Genomic DNA, 24,375 nt, shown 5'->3' with positions numbered 1-24,375 from the left:
CTGCCTTCTCCCCATATTCCCTGACTCCGCTATCTTTAAGAGCTCCATCTCGGACACTTTCTCCTATTCACCCCAGGACTATGACCCCCATAGATGAGCACCAGGTAATCATTTTGCAGACTATTTTCAACTCCAACTTTTTATGTCTATCTTCTGCTTAAACTAGCATCTGCCTCAGCGGGGCAGGCAGCATCTCTGGAGAGAAGGAATGGGTGACGTTTCGGGTCGAGAACCTTCTTCAGACCGAGGACTGCCTGTTTCCATGCTGTATGTTCTACAGCTCGTTGACACCAACCCACTTTTTCTCCAAAGTATACATAAGAAAACCCAGCTTCCCCTTGCCTGAATCTCTACTTTTCACCTCAACGATTCAGTTGCAGTAAGTTTCACGTCTTCTGAGTGAAGACTTTTTTAATGAATTTCCCAACATATATATTGATGATCATCATATATTGGTGGCCATGTTTTCTCACTTTTTTTTTAACAGAGTCCTTTTAATTACACCACCTTGCCAAGAGAATGCCTGATTGCCTACGTTTGTTCCTAACAGACCATAGTTGGTTTTGTAAACCTATATCTGCAGTTCCTTGTTTCTACCTTCTGGACCTTGTTTGTACCCACTTTTAAACTTCTTGAACCTACGAGTTTCAAATACACATGATAAAGTCTTTAGTTTTAAAGTGAGGAATGTGTCTTTTCTCTCATAATTTGTGTTGAGCTATTGGAAACAAACACTACAAGCTTGTCTTCTACTTCCATTCTGGAATTTTCTTTCGCACAGTCAGTGCACTTATCTTTTTATAATTCTTTATGTCCACAATTCTACGGTACTCGGGCTTTAAGACTGGCAAAATACATTTGTTTCGATCCGAGAAAAGACTGTTTTCCTGTCCTTGATTGTGTTTTCAGAAAATGGGAAAGAGAGAAATAAAACAATTATTTTGAATAATTGGGGAACAATACGTATCAATTACATCTGTGCTACATTCTGTGCTTCTTGCGACGGTTTTGCAGCATTTTCTACGTTGATTGGGGGCAGTTGCGGCTGTGTTACGGCTCTGAAAGCGATCTATCTCGGCCCATTAACAGTGATGCAGGAACCTGCACCGAAACAACCAAATATTGCTCCTGTCTTGCCCAAATTAAGTTTCCTTTTATTGGTCGCAACAATGTTTCTCGCGTCAGCTATGGTGATTTTCCTTTTCATTCTCCCTTCCGAACAAAAGAACAAAGATTTTTACACATTTCAAGGAGTAAACATCAGAGGCAAGTTAATTTCACTGGAGAAGTACAGAGGGTCGGTAAGTACGGCAACATCACGCTGCAGTTAACTTGGCACTGTAACGTGCTTGTGTGTGCATCATTACCAGATTACGAAGGTTGTACACTACCAACAAATGTGAACTTCGAAAATAGATGCCGCACCTTTAAAAAAAAAATCAGTTGCTTGTCGCATATTTATATCGTAATCCTGAGGGGCCCCTTCGAGGACTCCAATTGTATACGTGGCATCGTCAATTAAAAAAAAATCTTCCTGAGTACATGTACTTACTACCAGGACTGTTATAACGTTCCGAAAAGCAACCTGCTTTAGCATTTTACAATTTCTTATTTAAGTTAACTAATATATCCAGGCAATCGGTGCGTTTAATACTGATCGGCCATCAACATTCAATCACAAAGTAACAGTTTAGCGAAGACATTTGGGGTCATTCAGCCGGTAACTAATTCAATAAAAGGATTGATCAATTAGTCCCATTCTGCTCCAGAATAAACACCCCTATGGATCACATTTTACCCTTTGAAGTTTATAACTGATATTTCTATTGTCAGGCCATGTATTCCAGGAATTTCATCAAATATCGCAAAATTCATCCGGTTATTTTGCTGATGACCTTAAATTAATTTTTTTAAATAACTTTCTGGTGCTAGAAGCAATTTCTGCTTGCTTCCTCCATCAAGATTTTATTATAATCTATTCTGCTTTAGAGGGATTGATTCTGATTTTTCCAGATTCTCCACATTATTGATATCGTTAATCCTGGTACAATTATCTTTATTTTCTATACATTCTCATAGATTATCAACTTTCCAAAAGCACGATATCTTGAACCAAATGAAATCGTCCAGCTACATTGTTACCAATGATTTTAACATACTTATTATATTATTTTTCATTTTTGCACTGTGCTAATAATGCCAAGAAACCCTTATACTTTATGATATGGCCCACTGTTTTCTCTATTCATGCACCGTCTTTAAATTCATATCAATTAGTTAATGATGCTTCTTTCCACGAATATCTAATTATTTCATATTTCTTTATGCTAAATTTCAAACAGCATAAATCTGCCCAAATCATGAATCTGGTTATGTGTTCCTGAAATCTATTACTATCAATTCAATTAATATTTTTCTAATCTAATTGTTCTCTGCATACTTTGAAATTATATGTTGTATGTCCAAGTCCAGGAAGAGCCATTGGCATAATACATGGTATGTATTCCTACAAAACCTACAAAACCTGGCAACTCGTATGTACTATCTCAGTGTAATATTCCTATACACTTGTACTGAACCGAAGATATACTAATGTATAGTAATCAGGGCTCTCACTTAACTTTTTTTCCCTGTTGCCAGCCGTGCAACCTTGGAAGCATTTTAGGTTGCCAAATGACAGTTTAGGTGGTCATTTAAAACGGCTTGCATGACGAGTGTGATAATGCGTTCGGACGAATTGCGTAGTTACCAGTCGGAATTATGCTTAATGAAGCATTCACATATTATTTCTGGTTCAAATAAAGTCACAAACTAAACATATTCACCAATCAAGACATGATATATACCACAATGACATGCAGCAAAATTATAATACAGTATCTCAACTCTTTTTACACGTTGCAATGAATGCAATTTCTATTATTTCTTTCCACTTCCAAACAAAAATGTGGTTGGATTATTCAGCGTATGATCAACCTGTGTCTCACCCTCCCTCCCTTCATGTCGATATCTTAGGCATTACAACCACCTTTGAGAACTAGCTAAACTATGTTTTGTATTTCTTCAAGATCTTTCCTTGTATATCTTTACCTTAATCGCCAGAAGTTTTATGGATATCGCAGTTACTTTTTTGAAAACCTGCAAGTTATTCACTAATGTTTCACCACATTTCTCAAGGGAATTATAGCTTGTGGGAAGTTTGCAAAACTGGAAGCAATAAACAAAAGATCGCGGTGGAGAGACCTTTTCTGCATGATTTCACTGACGATCCTGACTGCAGCAGATTCTTCTTCTTCAAAACAGTTGACAATTTATTTTACCTTTTCAAAATTTGCAGCATAGTAGAGAGCAGCAGAGAACCATGTACCCCACCCAGTCAAAATGGGCTGTGGAGGTAGCGGATCCTCAGGTGCCATTTCCTTGAACAACTGCACACGTAACGGTGCTTTGAGGAAGATTTTCTTGACATTGGAAACTAGGCGATTGACATTTGGAAACAAGCTGCGTATGTGCTTGACATTTCTATGAAGTCATTGAGCTAAGCATGTCAAATGCAACTTTTTGGGGAATAAAACTTTAAGAGCACGAGCAGCTTTTTTCATGTACGTAGCTGCATCATTCACAAACAGAAGAACATTCTCGTGTTTTATACCTTCTGACCAAAGTACAGCAAGTGAAGATGTAAACTAAGCAATAGTTGAGCTGCTTGACTTCTTCAATACTTCCGATGTCAACAAATACTCCTTTGATGGTTGACCTGCTTCCAGTGTACCAATAAGCCATATTGGCTTGACTTCTTCAATACTTCCGATGTCAACAAATACTCCTTTGATGGTTGACCTGCTTCCAGTGTACCAATGACCACATTGGCAACATATCTCCCCACAGCATCAGTTGTCTCGTCTATTGAGATCCATATTTTGTTGCATGCAACTTCATATAACCATATAACAATTACAGCACGGAAACAGGCCATCTCGACCCTTCTAGTCCGTGCCGAACACATAATCTCCCCTAGTCCCATATACCTGCGCTCAGACCATAACCCTCCATTCCCTTCCCATCCATATAACTATCCAATTTATTTTTAAATGATAAAAACGAGCCTGCCTCCACCACCTTCACTGGAAGCTCATTCCACACAGCTACCACTCTCTGAGTAAAGAGGTTCCCCCTCATGTTACCCCTAAACTTCAGTCCCTTAATTCTCATGTCATGTCCCCCTGTTTGAATCTTCCCTACTCTCAGTGGGAAAAGCTTTTCCACGTCAACTCTGTCTATCCCTCTCATCATTTTAAAAACCTCTATCAAGTCCCCCCTTAACCTTCTGCGCTCCAAAGAATAAAGCCCTAACTTGTTCAACCTTTCTCTGTAACTTAGTTGCTGAAACCCAGGCACCATTCATCTCTAATTTTCTGCACAACAGTGTTGAAGTTGCTGTCAACATCATTTTTCCATAATGATGACTAGCTTGGTATATGTTCCTCTGTGTATTTCTCTAAAAACCCTCTGAGAGATTTGTTTTCCAATTTCCACAGTGGAATTCCAGCATCAATGAATGCCTTGCACAGATCACTCAAACTCAGATTTGCAACTGGAGCCAGCAGTGAATGTAGTGAGGAGACAAGCTTGGGTATTTCGCTTGGGTTGTCTACACCCCAGCAGTATTAACATTGACTTCTCTAATTTTAGTTAGCCCTTGTCTTCTCCCTCCCCCCCTTCCCAGCTCTCCTTCTAGTCCTACTGACTCTGTTTCTTCCGTTCTTCCCTCCCCCCCCCCCCCCATCAGTCTGAAGAAGGGTCTCGACCTGAAACGTTGCCTTCTATCCATAGATACTGCCTCACATGCTGAGTTTCTCCAGCATATTTTGTCTACCTTCGATTTTTCCAGCATTTGCAGTTCATTCTTAAATAGGTCTTGGAGAAGGTTGAACCAGCGGGCAGCGGCATGAATGAATGAACGACCGACAGGGGCGATCCGGTTTTGCCCCGGTGGTGGAAAATTTCTTGTAAGTTATACTATGTTAACATGTTAATAATGACATTAATATTAACGTGTTAACATAGAAAACATCATTGTAATCACGGTACTACTAGAGAAAATAGCACGACCTTTTAGCAGAATGGTAAAAAAAAGACTGATTTAGGCACTCGATCATGAAAAGGGCATTATCCTGGTGAAATCATCAAAAAGGTGAAATCATCAAAAAGGCATGAAAGGGCACGGCATTTATGGAAAAATCCTGGCTCTATTCCACCAGCTCATCGAAACACGTGAAACACGTGATGCCCACCGTAACGAACACCGACTCCACCCCCCCTCCACACCCGTGGCCCCATTGCGGCAGCAGCGAGCAGGTATGGCAGGGACGGGCAGGGACACGTGAGCAAACATAACATTATTGCTGACAACCAACATGCATTTAGGAGGCATAGATCATGCGAGTCTCAGCTTATCCTGATGACATATGACCTGGCCAAGCATGTTGATAGTAACGTCATCACGGATTTAGTTGTGCTGGACTTTTCTAAAGCATTTGATGTCATCCCACACCAAAGACTGCTTCAGAAGTTTGACTTCTATGGTATTCGTTCCAACACGAAACGATGGATTTGCAGTTTCCTGACAAAACGTCTTCAGCATGTGTGTGTGAATGGAAAGAGCTCCAATTGGCATTCAGTGTTGAGTGGTATACCTCAGGGCACAGTACTTGGCCCACACCTATTTTTACTTTACATAAATGACATCCATGAAAAAGTCACAAGTACGACCAGACTTTTCGCTGATGATTGTTTGCTGTACCGTCCAATTAAGTCAGCTGATGATGAAGATGCTCTCCAAAAGGATCTCAATACTATGGTTGAGTGGTCACAACAATGGGGCATGCAGTTCAACCCTTCCAAATGTGAAACTCTGCGTGTCACCAGAAAGGAATCCAGGCGAAACATCTTACAATATACTTGGAGCCACCCTTGAAGAATCCAAACAAACCAAGTATCTTGGCATAAAATTGCAGAATGATCTGCGTTGGAATGGTCAGAATCATCATGCAATGGTGAAAGCAACAGGTGTCCTAAACTTTCTGAGGCGCAACTTTCATCATTGTTCAACTTCTGTCAAGGAGAAGCTATACTTCACCCTCGTTAGACCTCATTTGGACTACGCAGTTGCAGCATGGGACCCATACACAAATAAAAACATTTCTTCCATCGAACGAGTCCAAAGACAGGCAGCTTGCTTTGTTACTAACACCTATGAGAGAGAGAAGCGAGTGTCACCAAACTTCTGAATTCTCTGGGGTGGAACCCTCTCCAAGACAGACGTGAAGCTCACCGTTTGACCTGTTTTTACAAAATGTTAAATGATCAGCTCGACATAGACTACAAGATCTACACCAAACCCAAACCAATTAGGAGCAGACAAGGGCATTCGATCCAATTTGTGATCCCAGCTACAAAGACAGATGTATACAGCAATTCGTTCTTCCCCCGCACAATTAAAGCATGGAATAATCTCCACCCAACTATAGTTACCCAACCAGATGCAACTAAACTTAAAGTAGCTCTTTCTTCCCAATAACCCTTTCTGGCTTAAGTCCTCCCTTCACCACCTCCAGTTTAAATTCCATTTGGAATATTTTGGAGGACCAAGAACCAAGCAGCGGGCGGTCGGACACGACGGAGACGAGCCGAGCAGCGGCTGAGCCGGAGTGGGAAGAGGGAGGGAAAGTCAGGTTGCAGGGTGGCTGAGCAGTTTACACGGAGTTTGAGTAACACACACACTCGCCACACACACACACACACACGATGCAAACTGGCCCAATCATCAAGTCAAAGGGATCGAAACCACAGCTAACAATGAATGACCTGTGGAGGAAGGAACTGCAGATGCTGCTTTTTATGGAGCGAGGGATTGACTGAGGGTAGGGGAAAGGAGAGGGACATGTGAGGGAGGGATTGGGGAGGGTAAGAGGAGATGGGAAAGGTCCTGGGGAGGTTAGTAGGGAGCATGGGGGGATTGAGGGAGAGGAAGATATAGAGAGGGAAAGGGGAAAGTGGGGGAGGTGAGGAGATTAGGGGAGGAGGGGGGATGTAGGGAGTGGGGAATAGAGGTAGAGGAGGGCAGTGGGGGAGGTCTGGAGGGATAGTGGGGTGGATAGGGGAGGTGAGTGGAGGAGTGGAGGATAGGAGGGGGATGGGAATTATGGAGGGAGTGACAGGGTAGCGGAAATGAGGGAGGGAGAGATGAAGGAGGGATTGGGGAGGGGAGGAAGAGAGGGGAAAAAGAGGGAGGGTGAAGAGAAGGGGAGGGAGTGCTGGGGGATGAGGGGAAATGAGCCGTACCAGCACAGTTGGGGGCTATGCATGAGTGGTGCAATATTGCGTTGGGGGACGGGTTGCATTGGGGGAACTGGTGAGTGGTGGAATATTGCATTTGGGGGGGCGGGTTGCATTGGGGACCAGGCGTCCCAAATGACAGGGACCCAACGGGTCCCACTTAGTCTAGTGGATAATAAGTGTCAAATGTTCTTTGTGCCATGAAAATATGCTAGGCAATAGCTGTCAGCAAGAATGACTAACTACCGACCTTTGATATTCAGTGATACTGCTACCAATATGCTGGGACAATTCCAATCTATTTTGTTCCTTTATTAAGTTTAGTATACACTGCTTATATTATATATTATATTTATACAGTTGATATTTAGGCTTGTTTCATGAAGATTTCTACTCCCACATTCCCAGTTTAAAGCTTTTATTCACCTCCCTGTTTATCCATTCTGAAAGAGCACTAGTACCACTATAGTTTGGGAAGAGTCTGCACCATCAGTCCAGCACCTACCGCTTCTAGTACTAATACTAGTTCTTGAAATGAGTACCACTTTTCCACACTATCCTTAACAATATACTGTATTAAAGATTTCCCCATTGCAATGACAGGTCTAAGACTACACCATTTTATTACCTCCTGAGTCAATGAGAAATCCCTCTTTTCTCATTGAAATGATCCACAGTGGCCAGAATCTAGAAGAAAAAAAAATGTGTTGGTTACCATCTCCGCAGGAGAGATCCTAAAAAAATTGTCCTGCTCAATTGGGAAATGTGAAGGTGGTTTGAATGAGGGGTTCTTGTCTCATTTCTATCATTTAGAAATGAGACGAGGATGGAAATCTTTAACTACATCAATTATTCTCACAGCTTTAAATGCAAAGAACCTTCACTTTCTGTTGTTACTATTCCGAACAGGCAGCTGTGATCATTTAACAAAAGGAACTTGTTTGCTTTGGTGGGAACAGAATATTATGAGGTCATGAAGATCAATAAATGCAAATTCTTTCAATGCAAGGTTCTTCTGCAGAGAACTGTTTAAATGTTACCTACAGTCCTGCCATTAACTCCAAGCTGGCTTCCCTTGTCCACTTTCAATCAACTGAAACATCTGCTGCTCTTGTTTACGTTGCTGGATCTACTGGATGAAGAGGCAAAACTGCACCTCTTCTCGGAGGATGCCAAGTGACTGAAGAGTCAATAGAGGAACACTTTGGGATCAGTAACAATAATTATATTCATTTTTAAATAGTGATTAAAAAGATACGACTCGTCCACGTAATTGGTAAGGCCAATTTTGATAGTATTAGCCAGAAACTTTCAAAAGTTGATTGGAGGTGAGGGGAGGAGGGACTGTTTACAGATAATTAGATGACTGGCAAGTGTGAGGTTTATAAAAATGAGATTGCAATAGTTCGTGACCAGCAACTTCCTGTTAACGTGAAGGGCAATAAATAGGAACCTTGGGTCACTAGATGTTGATGCTGTGGTCAAGATAAATATGTCAGGTACAGGCAGTTGGGATAAAGTGAATCCAGTGAGGAGTATAGGGGAGTTTCAGGTATACATTTAAGAGAGAAATCAAGAGTGCAATGTGGGGAGATGAGATGGCTCTTGCAGATAAGATTAAGGAGCATCAAAAAAGATTCTAAATGATAACCAGTGAGAGAAGGGCCCCTTGAAGATCAATGCGGTTGCCTTCTTTGTCTGGAGCCATATGAGGTGGGAGAAATCTTAAACAAATATTTATTGTCTGTATTTACTGTGGAAACAGACATAGATGCTAGGGAACATGGGGAAGTAAATAGTGGTGTATTGAGGAGCCCACATTACAGGGAAGAGGTGCTGGAGGTTTGATAATGTATAAAGGTTAAATGTACCCAAGGATATTGTGAGAAGTTGGGGAAGAAATTACAGGACCGTTGGCAAAGACATTTAATTTTATCAAAAGCTAGTTGGAAGGTGCTAGAAGACTGGATCATGGCTAATGTGCCTATAATTTAAGCCTTTTCATCTACAGCCTATAATATCCACCCATCTGCCAATCAAAATCCTCCTTCACCTGTACCCAACTATCACTTGCCAGATTTTGTTTGGGTTTATTATTGTCACGTGTATCGAGTTACAGTGAAAAGCTTTGTTTTGTACACTTTCCAAACAGATCAGATAATACTATACATAAATACAATTGTCAAAATCAAGTATAATATATAGTGCAAAGGGAGAGAAACAGAGTCCTTCCCCCCCCCCCCCATCTCTTTTCCAGTTTTAACTTCCCCACTCCATTCAGCCCTACCCGAAATGTTCCCTGTCAATATCCTCCAGAGATGCTACCTGACCCACTGAGTTATTCCAGCACTTTGTGTTCTACGCACAGTTTGGATGGATGTGGGTCAGATGCAGGCAGGCGAGGCTAGCTCGGTTCGGCAGTTTGGTTGGCATGAACGAGTTGAGCCAAAGAGTCTGATCTGTGCTGTTTAGCTCAGTCCCTCATAAATTCCTGGTTAAACAATGTGTTGATTTTAAAATTCTCCTTGCTTTCAAATCTCTCCCCCCCCCCCCCCCCCCCCCCCAACCCCACCAACAATCATCTTGAGCAATGCAAACTTTGTGCATTTCTTCAACCCTGAAACATACTACCAGTCTGGGTTCTTTGTTCATCGAAGGATTTCCCACTCCTATGGCAGCCATGTCTTCGAAGGCCTTGGACCTAGTCTGGTATTCCTTCTTAAAGCTTCCCCTTTATTCCTCCCTTTAACATCACGTCTTTAAATGTGTGGCTCTCTGACATTTTAATTATTATTGATTTTACAATGCACCTTTTGGACATTTTGATATGTTGAAAATGCTATAAAAATATAAGTTTGTGTGTTGAATATTTGTTCAGGTTATCTTGCATATACTTTTCACAAGAGGGCACTATTGATCAATTACACAGTCGCTCAATAGACATTTGAAGAGAATGATTTTCCACAGTTGAAGTATTGATCTCTGTCGACAGTGAATCTAGTGAAGTGATGTTTTGTTCACTCTACGATATTTAGCACGTTTTTTATTTCTGAATCTGCCGACTATGGTGTGGAAATCGGAGATAATCTAGTGGTCTGATGCCAATGGATCTGACATTATTTATGTTTGTACATAAAGGCATGTCACTATGTTCCTTGATAAACACAAAGCTGGAAAACTCAGCTGGACAGGCAGCATCTCTGGAGAGAAGGATTGGGTGACATTTCGGGTCGAGACACTTCTTCAGTCTGGTTAGGGATAAGGGGAACAAGAGATATAGACGGTGATGTGGAGAGATAAAGAACAATGAAGGAAACAGGCCATTGTAAGCTGTTTGTAGGGTGAAATTGAGAAGCTAGTGTGATTTGGGTGGGGAGGGATAGAGAGAGGGAATGCAGGGGCTATCTGAAGTGAAAAAAAATTAATATACCACTGGGCTGTAAGCTGCCCAAGGGAAATATGAGATGCTGTTCCTCCAATTTGCATTTAGCCTCACTCTGACAATGGAGGAGACCGAGGATAGAAAGATCTGTGTAGGCATGGGAAGGAGAATTAAAGTGCCTAACAATCAGGAGATCTGGTTGATTCACGCGGGCTGAGCGATAGTGTTCTGCAAACCGATCGCCCAATCTGCGTTTGGTCTGCGCGATGTATAAATGTCCACATCTTGAACAACAGATATAGTAGATGCAGTTAGATGAGGTGCAAGTGAACCTCTGCCTAACCTGAAAGGATTGTCGGGGTCCCTGGAAAGAGTCGAGGGAGGAGGTATAGCGACTGGTGTTGCATCTTCTGCGGTTGCAGGGGTGGATACCTGGGGAGGGAATGTTTTGGGTGGGAAGGGATGAGTTAATCAGGGAGTTGTGGAGGGAAAGGGGTGGTCTCTGCGGAAGGCGGAAAGGGGTGGAGATGGGAAAATGTGACTAGTGGTGGGATCCTGGTGGAGGTGGAGGGGGAGGGGGAGCAAGGGCGGAGCTGTGGGGTACCAAGGAGACACGTGTGAGGGCCTCATCTATGATGGGAGAGGGAAACCCTGTTCCCTAAAGAGTGAGGACATCTCGGATGTTCTAGTATGGAACACCTCATCTTAGGCGCAAATGTGTTTTGACGGAGGAATTGAGAGTAGGGGGAGAGAGTCTTTCTAGGAAGCAGGGTGGGAAAAAGTGTAGTCGAGAGAGTTGTGGGAGTCAGTGGGTTTGTAACAGACATCAGTCAATAGTCTATTTCCTGTGATGGAGACTGTGAGATCAAGAAAGGGGAGGGAGGTGTCGGGGATGGTCCAAGTAATTTTGAGTGCAGGATGAAAATTGGTGGTGAAGTTGATGAAGTCCGTGAATTCTGTGTGGGTGCAGGAGGTAGCACCGATGCAGTCATCAATGTAACAGGGATAGAGTTCGGGGATAGGGCCAGTGTACACCTGGAACAGGATTTGTTCAATGTACCCTTCAAAGAGGCAGCCATAGCTGGGGCCCATGCTGGTGCCTATAGCTACCTTGGAGGAAGTGGGAGGAGTCAAAGGAGAAGTTGTTGAGGGTGAGGACCAGCTCTGCTAGGCGGAGTAAAGTGTTAGTGGTGGGAAATTGGATGGTTCTTACTCACTATGTTCCTTTCCTGCTATTACCAGTCCAATGGGGTTCTTTATTCATTAGTTCATCATTGGGAATGGTGCCTTCTCCCCCTGCCTCTGCTGTTACCTAGATGTGTTAGCCTCTACCACATCATTTCGTGTGTCGATCACCCACACACCTATCCACCTGGTTTTCTTCTCACATGGCCTCCCTTTCCTATCTCCATCTAGGCCCATCTTTGTGTACCTTCCCATCTTACTTCCCTTATCTGGTTTCACTAAACAACTTCCAGCCTCTGCCTCCCCAGTTTGCTTTTTTTCCATCAATAATTCAAACTGATGCCTGGGTAAGTCTGAGGGTTTGGTTTAACTGGTTGTCAAAGTAGTCCGATAGGCAAGGCTTTTTCTGGCACATTATATACTCCATGAGTGAAAGTCTGTAGATCACTACCTCGCCGTTTTTTAATTTGCACCGGCTGTTGGGGTGTGCGTTAGGAGAAGATGAATAGGCACAGTTGGTTGTAGGTTTGCGTGAACGTATTCGAATATTTTGGGGTCAATATAAAAGAAACAATCATACAAAAATGCACAAAATTTCAGTGTGAAGAATCTTTTGCGCTTGATCAACTTTATTTGCATGTTTAATTTTGTCCTTCGTAATTGCTTTTTATTACAAAGAGGTTTTCTTCCAATTGCGAATCCTTGTGACTTTATTATAGAAACATTTATTTGGCAACTAGCACTATTATGGTACAGGTCATTTTTTTGTGCCGTCTTACTAATGTTTGACTGCAATAGAACCGAACATTGGAAATTAGTGCCATCAGTGACTGATAACATACTGCCACTTTGGCAAATTTCGTCCATTTGTCATTAATGATTGTAAATAAATTGGCAGCTACATATTCTCAATATTCAATCATATTTAGAACTGGAAATGCAGTGATGCCATTATATGCGGAGGGCGCTCAGCATCGCCAAGGACTGCTCTCACCCCAACCATGGACTGTTTACCCTCCTACCATCCGGGAGGCGCTACAGGTCTCTCCGTTGCCGAACCAGCAGGTCAAGGGACAGCTTCTTTCCGGCGGCTGTCACTCTACTCAACAACGTACCTCGGTGACTGCCAATCACTTGTTATTATTTATTCAAATCATTTGCTATGTCGCTCTTCCAGGGAGATGCTAAATGCATTTCGTTGTCTCTGTACTGTACACTGACAATGACAATTAAAATTGAATCTGAATCTGTACTCTTCCAGAGTCAGATCAATAGAAAACATGATGAGAAGCCTGTTGCAAAATTTCCTTTATGAAATGTTGCCTTAGAAACAGTTGGAAAAGGGTGTGGGAATTTCAAATGTAGTCTTGCATTTCCTTATTTAAAGCTCAAGCAGAACAACAGATGTAGCTAAAAGCAGGAAAGCTTTTATATCAAACATATGAATGTTTAAGGTTAAATTTGTAATGCTATATCTTGTGGGTATTTGCTAAATTTCTGCATATGTAACCATTTTATTCTATTTCTGAATTGGTCCATGTATATATCACAATGACTCAACAGTAAACACAAAGTGATAATGCAACTCTTTTAAATCTGTTACCATTTTCAAACAGTTGCTTTCATGAAGGCTTGGCTTTGTAATCAAACTTCCATTTAATGGCACTGCATGACATGTTGTATGCAGTATAACTTATAAAGTCTCATGTCACTTCTCAGCACTGAGAATTCACATGACTAACTACTACCAATGTGACAAATCATGCAATTATATTGATAGCAGGAGCTACAGATGATCTGGTCACCCCATTCCTTCTCTCCAGCGATGCTGCCTGTCCCGCTGAATTACTCCAGCATTTTGTGTCTATCTGCTGTTCCTTACACAGATCTGGTCACATTATTTTAAATATGGCAATTGGCATGATTACGCCCTTTTTCACAAGAAACCATAAGCTGCTGCCTGTTAGTAACAATAAAAACCTTGTTATAGTCAGTGCCACCATACAGCAATGCTCAAACTAGGTTGGCAACACGCCCTGGCAGCAGACCAATGTGATGGCTTGGTACAATGCTCTTTTGTTAGCTTGTAAATTAAAATTAATACAAAATGAGAATGTTAAAATGAAACCATTGTTTGCCTAGAAGCACTCCAATCCCATCTTTTCTTAAAGGTGAAAGGTCGCAGACATTTTGTGTGCAACGTGTCTGTGCGCCTTATAGCATGATTTGCAAAAGCAAATATATATCAGGAGTGTTATTATCATTTATTGTCAGCCGTATCAAATATATATTGGGAATGTTAATATTATCATTTATTTCTATGGGAACTGAATACCAAAGTAGGGAGATCATATTCTATACTATATTGTACTATATACAATATCTGACTCCTTATTTAAGCGAGCATGTAAATATGTTAAAAGCTGTTCTGAGATTTACCAGACTGATAGTGGGTTGTCTTATGAGAAAAGATTGGACAGCCAAGGCCAGTATCTGCTGGAATTTTGAAGAGTGAGCAGGGACTTGATTGAAATATCTCAGATTCTGTGAAATCTTGCCAGGGTGGATGTTGATGTGAGTGTGAATCTGGAACCAGATGCTTCAGCTTTTGAAAAAATGGCCGTCCATTTAAAACATAGATGAGGTGAATGTTTATCCGAGGGTCGTAATTCACTTTATCATTTGTTCTCCAGTTGATCAGCTAATGAAATGTACCATTATAAAATCTTTCAGACTCGGATTATTTAAAACATCATATGCAACTGGGTGCAATTAAATTCCTTGTTCACATGAAGCTCAAGAGTTAACAGTTTTCATATAATAATCATATAATAATGATTAATATAACAATAACTATAACAATGATTGCAACAGTATGGTGCAAGATTGTTGTGCAAATTTCTTTTATTTAAGTACAATAATGGAAGGTTGCTGGCAATATTTCATTTCATTTCATTTTTCATTTCATTTCAATATGAATGCCTTGGAGTTTGAAGCCGTCGAACATCTCCACAGCGGCTCTGTTAATGAGGACAGGGTTGCTTCCTTAGGTCAACAACCAATTCTTTCATCTTGCTAACATTAAGGGTTAGGTTATTATCTTGACATCATGAGACAAGGTTTTTGGTCCCTTTTCTGTATTCCGTCTCATCTGACTTACAATAATGTATCATCGGCAAACTTGAAGATCAAATTGTCGCTGTACTTGGCCACACAGTCTTGGGTGTACAGGGAGTAGAGCAAAGGACTGAGCACACATCTCTGATGGGCAACAGTGTTAAGGGTCAGGTGGAAGAAATGTTATGATTAATTGTAAACCTCTGAACTCTGCTGGTCAGGAAGGCCAAAAAACAGTTGCAAATTTAGGCCGCAAGGCCAAGGGTACTGATGTTTAGGGATTAGTTTATTCAATAGTATGGTGTTGAAGGCAGCAGTCAATGAAGAAAATCCTGGCATAGGTTTTCTTATTGCCAAGGTAATCCAGAGCTGAATATACTACAAGAAAGATGGCATCCTCTGTCGATCTATTTTTCCTCTACACAAATTGCAAGTAGTCTAGATTATCCAGAAGACCAGTGCAGATGTGAACTATTACCAATCTTTCAAAGCACTTCATTATGATAAATTCTTGCTGTTAGGTAAATTTATTCATTTACATCAGTTCTTAGGTCATAAGGTCATAAATGCAGCCGAGTTAAGAGTAAAGGGCCTGTCCCACCAGCATGCGATTGCATGCGTCTAGCATGACCAAACGTGGTGGCTTGAGGCGTACGGCCTCGTGGGGCCGGTCCCACTTCCAACCGCTGAGCCGTCTGGAGCTGTGCGGGGCTGGACACGACATCATACTCACCAATCAGCTGGGTAGGAGGCGGGCGGTCTGAATTTGGACGTCGCATGGCGTTGGGCGGTTACGTCATCACGCAACGGCACGAAGGGCGGTGACGTCATCGCGCAATGCCACGAGCTAGGCGTACGCCGTCAAGACGCTGTGTACGGCGTCAAGACGCTGCGTACACCCATCGAGGCGCTGCATACGGCCTCAATGCGGCTGCGGGCCGTCAGGCCGTTGCCGCACAAAATTTTTGGACAGTCAGTTTTTTGGAGCCCTGCGCGATGTCGGGACCAGCACCGCACAACTCCATACGGCTCCGGCGATCGAAGTGGGACCGGCCCCGCGAGACCTTTCGGCTCAAGCGACCACGTTAGGTCGTGCGCGCCGCATGCAGTCGCATGCTGGTGGGACAGGCCCTTACGAATACGTGGCAGCACCTCTGGAAACGGGGTGTAAAAGAGGTGATTGGTTCAGGAGTCTGATAACAATGGGAAATAAGCTGCTCTTAAGTTTGGTTGAATGGCCTTTCAAGTTCCTGTATCTTCACCTGGAAAGTAGAAGAGAGAAAAGGGAAATGCCAGGGTGGCAGGCATTATTGAGGATACTGCCAGCCTTTCCAATTAAACTGACTAAGAAGACGGATTGGATGGAAGGAAATGATAAGCCTGTGATGGAATGGGATGTCCTCACTCTATAGATTCAGGTGGTCAAGTGCATACCAGGCTGAGATGTATCCCATAAGAATATTTTCTATAGTGAATCTGTATAAGTTGGTGAGCACCCTCATGGACATGCAGAATCTTCTCAGACATCTTAGAAAGTAAATACACTGCTGCGATTTCTTAATCACCGCATTAGTATGAAGGCATCAGGATAGGTTGCTGGCAATATGAATGCCTTGGAGTTTGAAGCCGTCGAACATCTCCACAGCGGCTCTGTTAATGAGGACAGGGTTGCTTCCTTAGGTCAACAACCAAATCTTTCATCTTGCTAACATTAAGGGTTAGGTTATTATCTTGACACCATGAGACAATGTTTTTGGTCCCTTTTCTGTAATTCGTCTCATCTGACTTACAATAATGTATCATCGGCAAACTTGAAGATCAAATTGTCGCTGTACTTGGCCACACAGTCTTGGGTGTACAGGGAGTAGAGCAAAGGACTGAGCACACATCTATGATGGGCAACAGTGTTAAGGGTCAGGTGGAAGAAATGTTATGATTAATTGTAAATCTCAGAACTCTGCTGGTCAGGAAGGCCAAAAAACAGTTGCAAATTTAGGCCGCAAGGCCAAGGGTACTGATGTTTAGGGATTAGTTTATTCAATAGTGTGGTGTTGAAGGCAGCAGTCAATGAAGAAAATCCTGGCATAGGTTTTCTTATTGCCAAGGTAATCCAGAGCTGAATATACTACAAGAAAGATGGCATCCTCTGTCGATCTATTTTTCCTCTACACAAATTGCAAGGAGTCTAGATTATCCAGAAGACCAGTGCAGATGTGAACTATTACCAATCTTTCAAATCACTTCATTATGATAAATTCTTGCTGTTAGGTAAATTTATTCATTTACATCAGTTCTTAGGTCATAAGGTCATAAATGATAGTAGAATTAGGCCATTCGGCCCATCAAATCCACTCCACCATTCAATCACAGATGATCTCTCTCTCTCTCCTAACCCCATTCTCCTACCTTCTCCCTATAACCTTTGACACCTGTACTAATCAAGAATCTGTCCATCTCTACCTTAAAAATATCCATTGCCTTCTGTGGCAATGAATTCCACAGATTCACCATCCTCTGACTAGAGAAATTTCTGACCTCCTACCTAAAATAACGTCCTTTAATTCTGAGGCCAAGACCTCTATCCTAGACACTCCCACTAGTAGAAACATCCACTCCCAATCCACTCGATCCAAGCCTTTCACTATTCTGTATGTTTCAATGATGTCCCCCCTCATACTTCTAAACTCCATCGAGTACACGGTCAGTGCCGACAAATGCTCATCATAGGTTAACTTACTCATTCCTGGGATCATTCTTGTAAACCTCCTTTGGACCCTCACCAGAGCGAGCACATCCTCCCTCAGATATGGGGCCCAAAATTGCTCACAATATTACAAATGTGGCCTTACCAGTACCTTATTGTGCAGGGGTCGGCAACCTACGGCCCTCGGGCCGGATGCGACCAGTAACCTGAAATCTCTCCGGCCCGCAAGTGTATTTATTTTCCCTGTAATCATCCGGCCCGCAGACTTCCATCATCTCCGGTACCTCCCGAGGCCGCGGTGCCCAGGTGCGGTGACGCAAGGACGCAAGGAGGCCTGTGCTGGCGGCCACAATGGCGGAGCCACTGAGCAGCGCCGAGCACGGCCAAGCGCCGAGCTCTGGCTGTACAGCATCCTGTGCAAAGCCGCCAGCATGGACGAGCACCTTCTGTGTCGGTATCACTGCGCTTCACTGTTGGGATCGGGATTGTCAATAGGCTGGGGATGAGTGAGTGTGAGTATTTGCGCCATCGCCTTCAGGACAGAACCAAGACAATGATTCGTAGGTCAGCCATGTTTGTGAGCGTCGTAACTAGGGGCCAGTGCTCCGGGTGGCGTCCTCGAAGGGGCGGGGTCTATGTGAACACGTGATTTGTTGCCTACCATCCGGGGCGGGATGGGGGCGGGATCCATGTGTACACGTGATAGATGTGGCCCGCTATCCACTCACAGACATGCGTCCTGACCCCTAAGCAGAACAAGGTTGCCGACCCGTTATAGAGCCTCAGCATTACTTCCCTGTATTTGTAAACAAGCCCTCTTGAAATAAATGCTCGCATTGAGTTTGCTTTCTTTACTTAAAAATTCAACTTGCAGATGAACTCCCAAGTCCCTTTGCATCTCTGATTTCTGGATTCTCTCCCCATTTAGAAAATAGTCTTTATTCCTACTACCAAAATGGATGTCTCCACACTTTGCTACACTATATTCCATCTGCCACTTCTCTGCCCACTCTCCCAATTTGTCCAAGTTCTTCTACAGAGTCCCTGCTTTATAGACTCTACCTGCTCTTCCACTTATTTTCATAACATTCTGCAAATTTTGGCCACAATGCCTTCAATCCCCGTGTCCAAATCATTACTATACAAAGTGATGAGTAGCGGCCCCAGCACCGACCTCTGCGGGACTCGGCTACTCACTGGCAGGCAACCAGAAAAAAAAACACTTTATTGCCACTCTTTGTCTTCCGCTATCCAGCCAATCTGCTATCCATTCGAGAATCTACCATTTGATACCGTGGGCTCTCACCTTCCGTAGCGGCCTCACGTGTGGCACCTTATCAAAGACTTTCTGAAAATCAAAGTAAACAACATCTACTGACTCTCCTTTGTCTGTTCTGCTATTTACTTCTTCAAAGAATTCCAGCATATTTGTCAAGCAAGACATCCCTCCCCTTCACAAAGCCATGCTGACTTTGGTCTATTTTATCATGAACTTTTAAGTACTCCATAACCTCATCCTTTACGTTAGACTAACAGGCCTAAAATCTTACCAACCACCGGTTAGACTAACTGGCCTATGGTTCCCATTCATCCCTATACTTATAAAACTCTGATCTTGGATGTGTGTGTATTTGTTTGTGCTTTCACATCTCGAAAACATGATGTGCTAACGGTGAAATTTTTACATATTCCGATAGACATTTACGCCATGATGTCAAAATCACTTGTCAGAAAATGTCATGCATTATTTCTCGTGTTATTTATGGAAATTTTCACAAATCTTAAATAAATTAGAAAATAAACGAGATGGTCTCGCTGATGACATCACAATGGATCTGACTGCCTGCCTCTGCTCGCGCTGCGAGTGACATCACCCCTGTTCTGTCTTCTGTACTTCTTGGCTTCTTAACTTTCACTTCTTTAAATTCATCACTTAGCATTTTTAAACTGCTTCTCAGGTCGTGCTGGGCTTCATGAAGTTCTAGAACATGGCGGCGGCGGTCGTTATCACCGCGTGGGTGAGGATGCGGGGCAGCGCGATGGGAATGTGGCCGTGGCGGCCATTACTTCCTCTGGGGGAGGCTGTGTATGGAGACCTGCGATTCCTCCGTCGATCGCAGGGACTCGGGGAATCGTGACGCCTTTTCCTCGCTGGTGATCCCGATCCCACCTGGCGATCTCTGGCCGTCACGGGGGACGACCTCCTCTCCGTCTCCTCTGCCCGATCGTCTGTCACACGGAAGCCACAATCGACCGGCCCTATGCTGCTTTTGACTGTCCAACAGGTCCCACTTGGTCTAGTATAATCATATAATCAGCATATGATCCTCCAACACTTTCGCCACCTACAACGGGATCCCACTACTGACCACATCTTCCCATCTCCACACCTTTCTGCTTTCCGCAGAGATCGTTCCCTCCACAACTCCCTGGTCAACTCGTCGCTTCCCACTCAAACCACCCCCTCCCCAGGTACTTTCCCCTGTAACCGCAAGAAATGCAACACCTGTCCCTTTACCTCCCCCCTCAACTCCATCCAAGGACACCCGACAGTCTTTCCAGGTGAGGCAGAGGTTCAGTTGCTCCTCCTCCAACCTCATCTACCGTATCCGCTGTTCCAGGTGTCAACTTCTGTATGTCGGCGAAACCAAGCGCAGGCTCAGCGATCGTTTTGCTGACACCTCCGCGCAGTCCGCCTTAACCTACCTGATCTCCCGGTTGCTCAGCACTTTAACTCGACTCCCATTCCCATTCTGGCCTGGGCCACCTCCATTGTCAAAGTGAGGCCCAGCGCCAATTGGAGGAACATCACCTCATATTTCGCTTGGATAGCTTATACCCCAGCAGTATGAACATTGACTTCTCTAACTTCAAATAGCCCTTGCTTTCCCTCTCTCCATCCCCTCCCCATCCCAGTTCTCCCACCAGTCTTACTCTTTCCGACTGCATTCTATCTCTGTCCCACCCACTCCCCTGACATCAGCCTGAAGAAGGGTCTCGACCCGAAACGTCCACCATTCCTTCTCTCCAGAGATGCTGCCTATCCCGCTGACTTACTCCAGCATTTTGTGTGTACCTTCAATTTAACCTTCAGATTTGTGTCTACCTTTGATATAACCTTCGGATTTAAACTTTCGATTTAAACCAGCATCTGCACTTCTTTCCTGCACACTATGGTTCCCACTATTCTGCTTTGCTCCCTTGTGCAGCGGGGTAATATTGTCAATTTTCCAATCATCTGGGACCACACTTGTCTCTTTCAGAATCCTTGGGTGCAGTTCATGACTTATTCACCTTCATATAATCTTGGTGACTTGTTCACCTTCAGCCCTTTGAGCTTCCCAAGCACCCACTGCCGAGTTATAGCCACTCCACTAACTTCCACCCCCGGACTCTCTTGAATTTCAAGCACATTGCCGGTGTCTTCCTCTGTGAAGACTAATGCTGAAAAGATATTCAACTCCTCTGCCATGTCTTTATTATCTTATGGTAATCCATCCATACATTCTTCAGACCGAGAGACCTGGAAACGATTTAACACACAAGTTCTTTTCAATCTTCTTAACATTATTATTTCAACATTATTGCAGAATGTTCCCAAAGTTAGTTTATGATCTGTGAGGTACAGTGGAACATAAATTGGCCATATTATAGACAATAGGTGCAGGAGTAGGCCATCCTGCCCTTCGAGCCAGCTCCGCCATTCAATGGGATTATGGCTGATCATCCCCAATCAGTACCCCATTCCTGCCTTCTCCCCATATCCCCTGACTGCGCTATCTTTAAGAGCCCTATCTAGCTCTCTCTTGAAAGTATGCAGAGAACCGGCCTCCACCCGAGGCAGAGAATTCCATAGACTCACAACTCTCTGTGAGAAAAAGTGTTTCCTCGTCTCCGTTCTAAATGGCTTACCCCTTATTCTTAAACTGTGGCCCCTGGTTCTTGTCTCCCCCAACATCGGGAACGTTTCCTGCCTCTAGTGTGTCCAAACCCTTAATAATCTTATATGTTTTAATAAGATATCCTCTCATCCTTCTAAACAAGGATGTATACAAGCCCAGCCACTTCATTCTCTCAGCCTATGACAGTCCTGCCATCCTGGGAATTAACCTTAAATTTGAAAACTGTTGTAGATTGTTAATTGTGTGAAATTTAGTTTTCCAGCTAGGAAATGTATTTATATATGTCAAAATGCTCTTGTTATTTTTGCTTTTAAATTTTAAACTGCACTCCTTGTCTATCTCACTGTTATTCTTTCACAGGTTTCTTTAGTTGTTAATGTTGCCAGTGAATGTGGCTTCACGGCGAATAATTATAAAGACCTACAGCAGTTGCAGCGGGAACTGGGGCCAATGCATTTCAATGTCCTAGGATTTCCCTGTAATCAGTTTGGAAATCAAGAACCAGGAACTGATCAAGAGGTTGAGATGTTTGTTCGAAAGACGTTTTCAGTTTCCTTCCCAATGTTCAGTAAGATCATTGTCAAAGGCACTGGTGCGAATGCAGCATTCAAATATTTGATAGGTAAGAATGGGATGCATTAAAATTATTTTGAAACTTGACACAAATTAGGAATTAAATCTATTTCTAATATTTAATAAAATACAAAGTATGGAAACAGACCCGGCAACCCAACTCATTCATGCCGACTAAATTGTCTGACCAGACTATCCTACTTGCCTGTGCCTGACCCATATGCTTCCAAATCTTTTCTGCCTATCTATATACCTTTCTGATCTTTCCATGTGAGAAGAAAGTTATTAGAATTGTCATTGTGAATTTCTAATAATCAGTTAGTCTCCTAATATTTGTTGACCTGGATGTCTTTTTGGGATTTGTGTAAATCTTTGCCTGTTAATAATCTGTCCTTATTGCAGTGAAACTGACTTGTTTTCTCACTTTCTTAATGCTAATGAAGGATATTCAAGCTGAAATGTTGATTCTGTTACCCGTATCTGTGGAAATAGCAATGTTTCCAGTGTTTTCTGTTCGTCTTCTGTTACGGGCAAGTTTGAAAATACATTCTTTGTTTGCTGCAATGGTGTTTTGAATTTCACCTCCATTGAAATCAGTGGGGGGTTCTGAGCTTAGCAGGACCCATATGGGTTGTTGCTGATAGATCTACACAGAACCTCTGGCATTTCCTGGAAAATTTAGGCCCTATAAATTAAAAAAATGCAAAGAAAAGAATGCTCGAGATATTCTGAGGATTATACAGCACATAAATGTCAATTCAGCTTCTTTCCCCATGTTATCTATTCTGCTATTTCCTGTATTTTATTTTTATTTCAGACTATTAGCATCTCCAGTATTTTTACTTTGTTTTATAAATTCAGTATTCAATACAACCTGACACAAAAAGTTATTCAGCATGAAAGAGAGTTGATTTTTCCTTGTCTGAAATTTGGTGTAAATTTGTTTGACACATAATTAAATTATAAAATAACTTTGCTGCACCACAGAGATTCTGACATCTGCCACATTTGGCCTTCTACTGACCATATGTCTTCTCATTCACCAAGACTACTACTTCCATTCCACAGATTCACCCATTTCCATTCTTGTTGCTGAAACCCAATTAATTCACATTCCATTCCCTTGTTCTCGTCAACCACTTTTTGCAGCAGAAAACACTCTTAAATATATTTTGATGGCCATTCTTAAATGTTATATTATTATGTTAGGCATGGCATAACAACCCAAGGTAGAGAAAATCTGAAAAATCTGTGTAGCCTATATTAACACTGAAAACATTTTTTGTTTTTCTCCATTTGTTATAGACTCCACTGGTAAGGAACCAGATTGGAATTTCTGGAAGTATCTTGTGGATCCAAAGGGTCAGGTGGTTGATGTCTGGCCACCTTCTGTTTCAGTTGCAGAAATAAAGCCAAAAATTGTATCGCTAGTGAGACAGCTCATTGTGAAACGGAAAGAAGAAATTGTAATGTAAACCTGATTTATTAACAATTATTGTCATGTTATTCAATTGCACATTAGTATTGGTCAATCATTTCTGTTTCAATTTAGTTTTATGAAGCCCACTAATTCGAATTATGTGGCATAAACTTGAAAGTAAATTGTTTTTCACATGCAACAAAAGGTAATTCAACCACTATTTATAGTGTTACAATTTGTGGGGGGGGAGAAAGAGCATACATTTAATGTCAATAATTCCATGTGAAATTTACACAAGCTTGTTTGTTACTCATGTTGATCAAAAGATGAATTCGTGAATTATTTCAGGTTAAAATTCATTAAACGTAAATTTAGATTGCAGTATAAATATTACAGAAAACAGTTTCTTTTTTTGATTCTGAAGGGGTAATTTTAACCAGGTGTTAAATTCAAGAAGGGATGGGGTGAGCCCCACATTTTAACAAGCCTTTTCAACTGACCGTCTGAATCGTGTGGAAAGGGGTAGTGGGTGGCAGGGGAAATCAGTGGAAATCTTGCTGCTTTTAAAGTGGGCTAGAATTTGGCCTCGTCAGCAGAGAGAGAGATAGTCTATGGTTGGGGGGGGGGGGGGGGGGGGGGGGGGGGGGGGGGGGGGGCATCTCACCTTGGGGGGGGGGGGGGGGGGGGGGGGGGGGGGGGGGGGGGGGGGGGGGGGGGGTGGGGGGGAGGGGGCATCTCACCTGCCATACATACT

The 24,375-nt window shown here is 42.7% G+C and overlaps 1 protein-coding gene across 1 annotated transcript; it reads left to right on the top strand.

Annotated features, from left to right (window-relative positions):
- The first annotated feature begins 1,040 nt into the window (after window positions 1-1,040).
- gpx7 (glutathione peroxidase 7) lies at window positions 1,041-24,131 on the top strand. The gene is made up of 3 exons (XM_055641740.1): window positions 1,041-1,301; window positions 21,989-22,250; window positions 23,507-24,131. Exons 1-3 carry the CDS (start codon window positions 1,092-1,094, stop codon window positions 23,674-23,676), a joined length of 642 nt encoding a protein of 213 aa, XP_055497715.1. The 5' UTR covers window positions 1,041-1,091; the 3' UTR covers window positions 23,677-24,131.
- Window positions 24,132-24,375: the final 244 nt, after the last annotated feature.

This window comes from Leucoraja erinacea, chromosome 10, assembly GCF_028641065.1.
Source record: "Leucoraja erinacea ecotype New England chromosome 10, Leri_hhj_1, whole genome shotgun sequence".
In the NCBI taxonomy this organism is placed as follows: Eukaryota; Metazoa; Chordata; class Chondrichthyes; order Rajiformes; family Rajidae; genus Leucoraja; species Leucoraja erinaceus.
The sequence above is the reverse complement of the archived record's forward strand: the minus strand, read 5'-3'. Positions and strand labels throughout refer to the sequence as shown.

What these genes read in the sequence shown, in the direction of transcription:
- gpx7 (XM_055641740.1), top strand. Translation starts at nt 1,092, where the DNA reads ATGCAGGAACCTGCACCGAAACAACCAAATATTGCTCCTGTCTTGCCC. An exon ending in TGGAGAAGTACAGAGGGTCG is followed by an intron (nt 1,302 to 21,988) that starts GTAAGTACGGCA and finishes ATTCTTTCACAG; the next exon opens with GTTTCTTTAGTTGTTAATGT. An exon ending in AGCATTCAAATATTTGATAG is followed by an intron (nt 22,251 to 23,506) that starts GTAAGAATGGGA and finishes CATTTGTTATAG; the next exon opens with ACTCCACTGGTAAGGAACCA.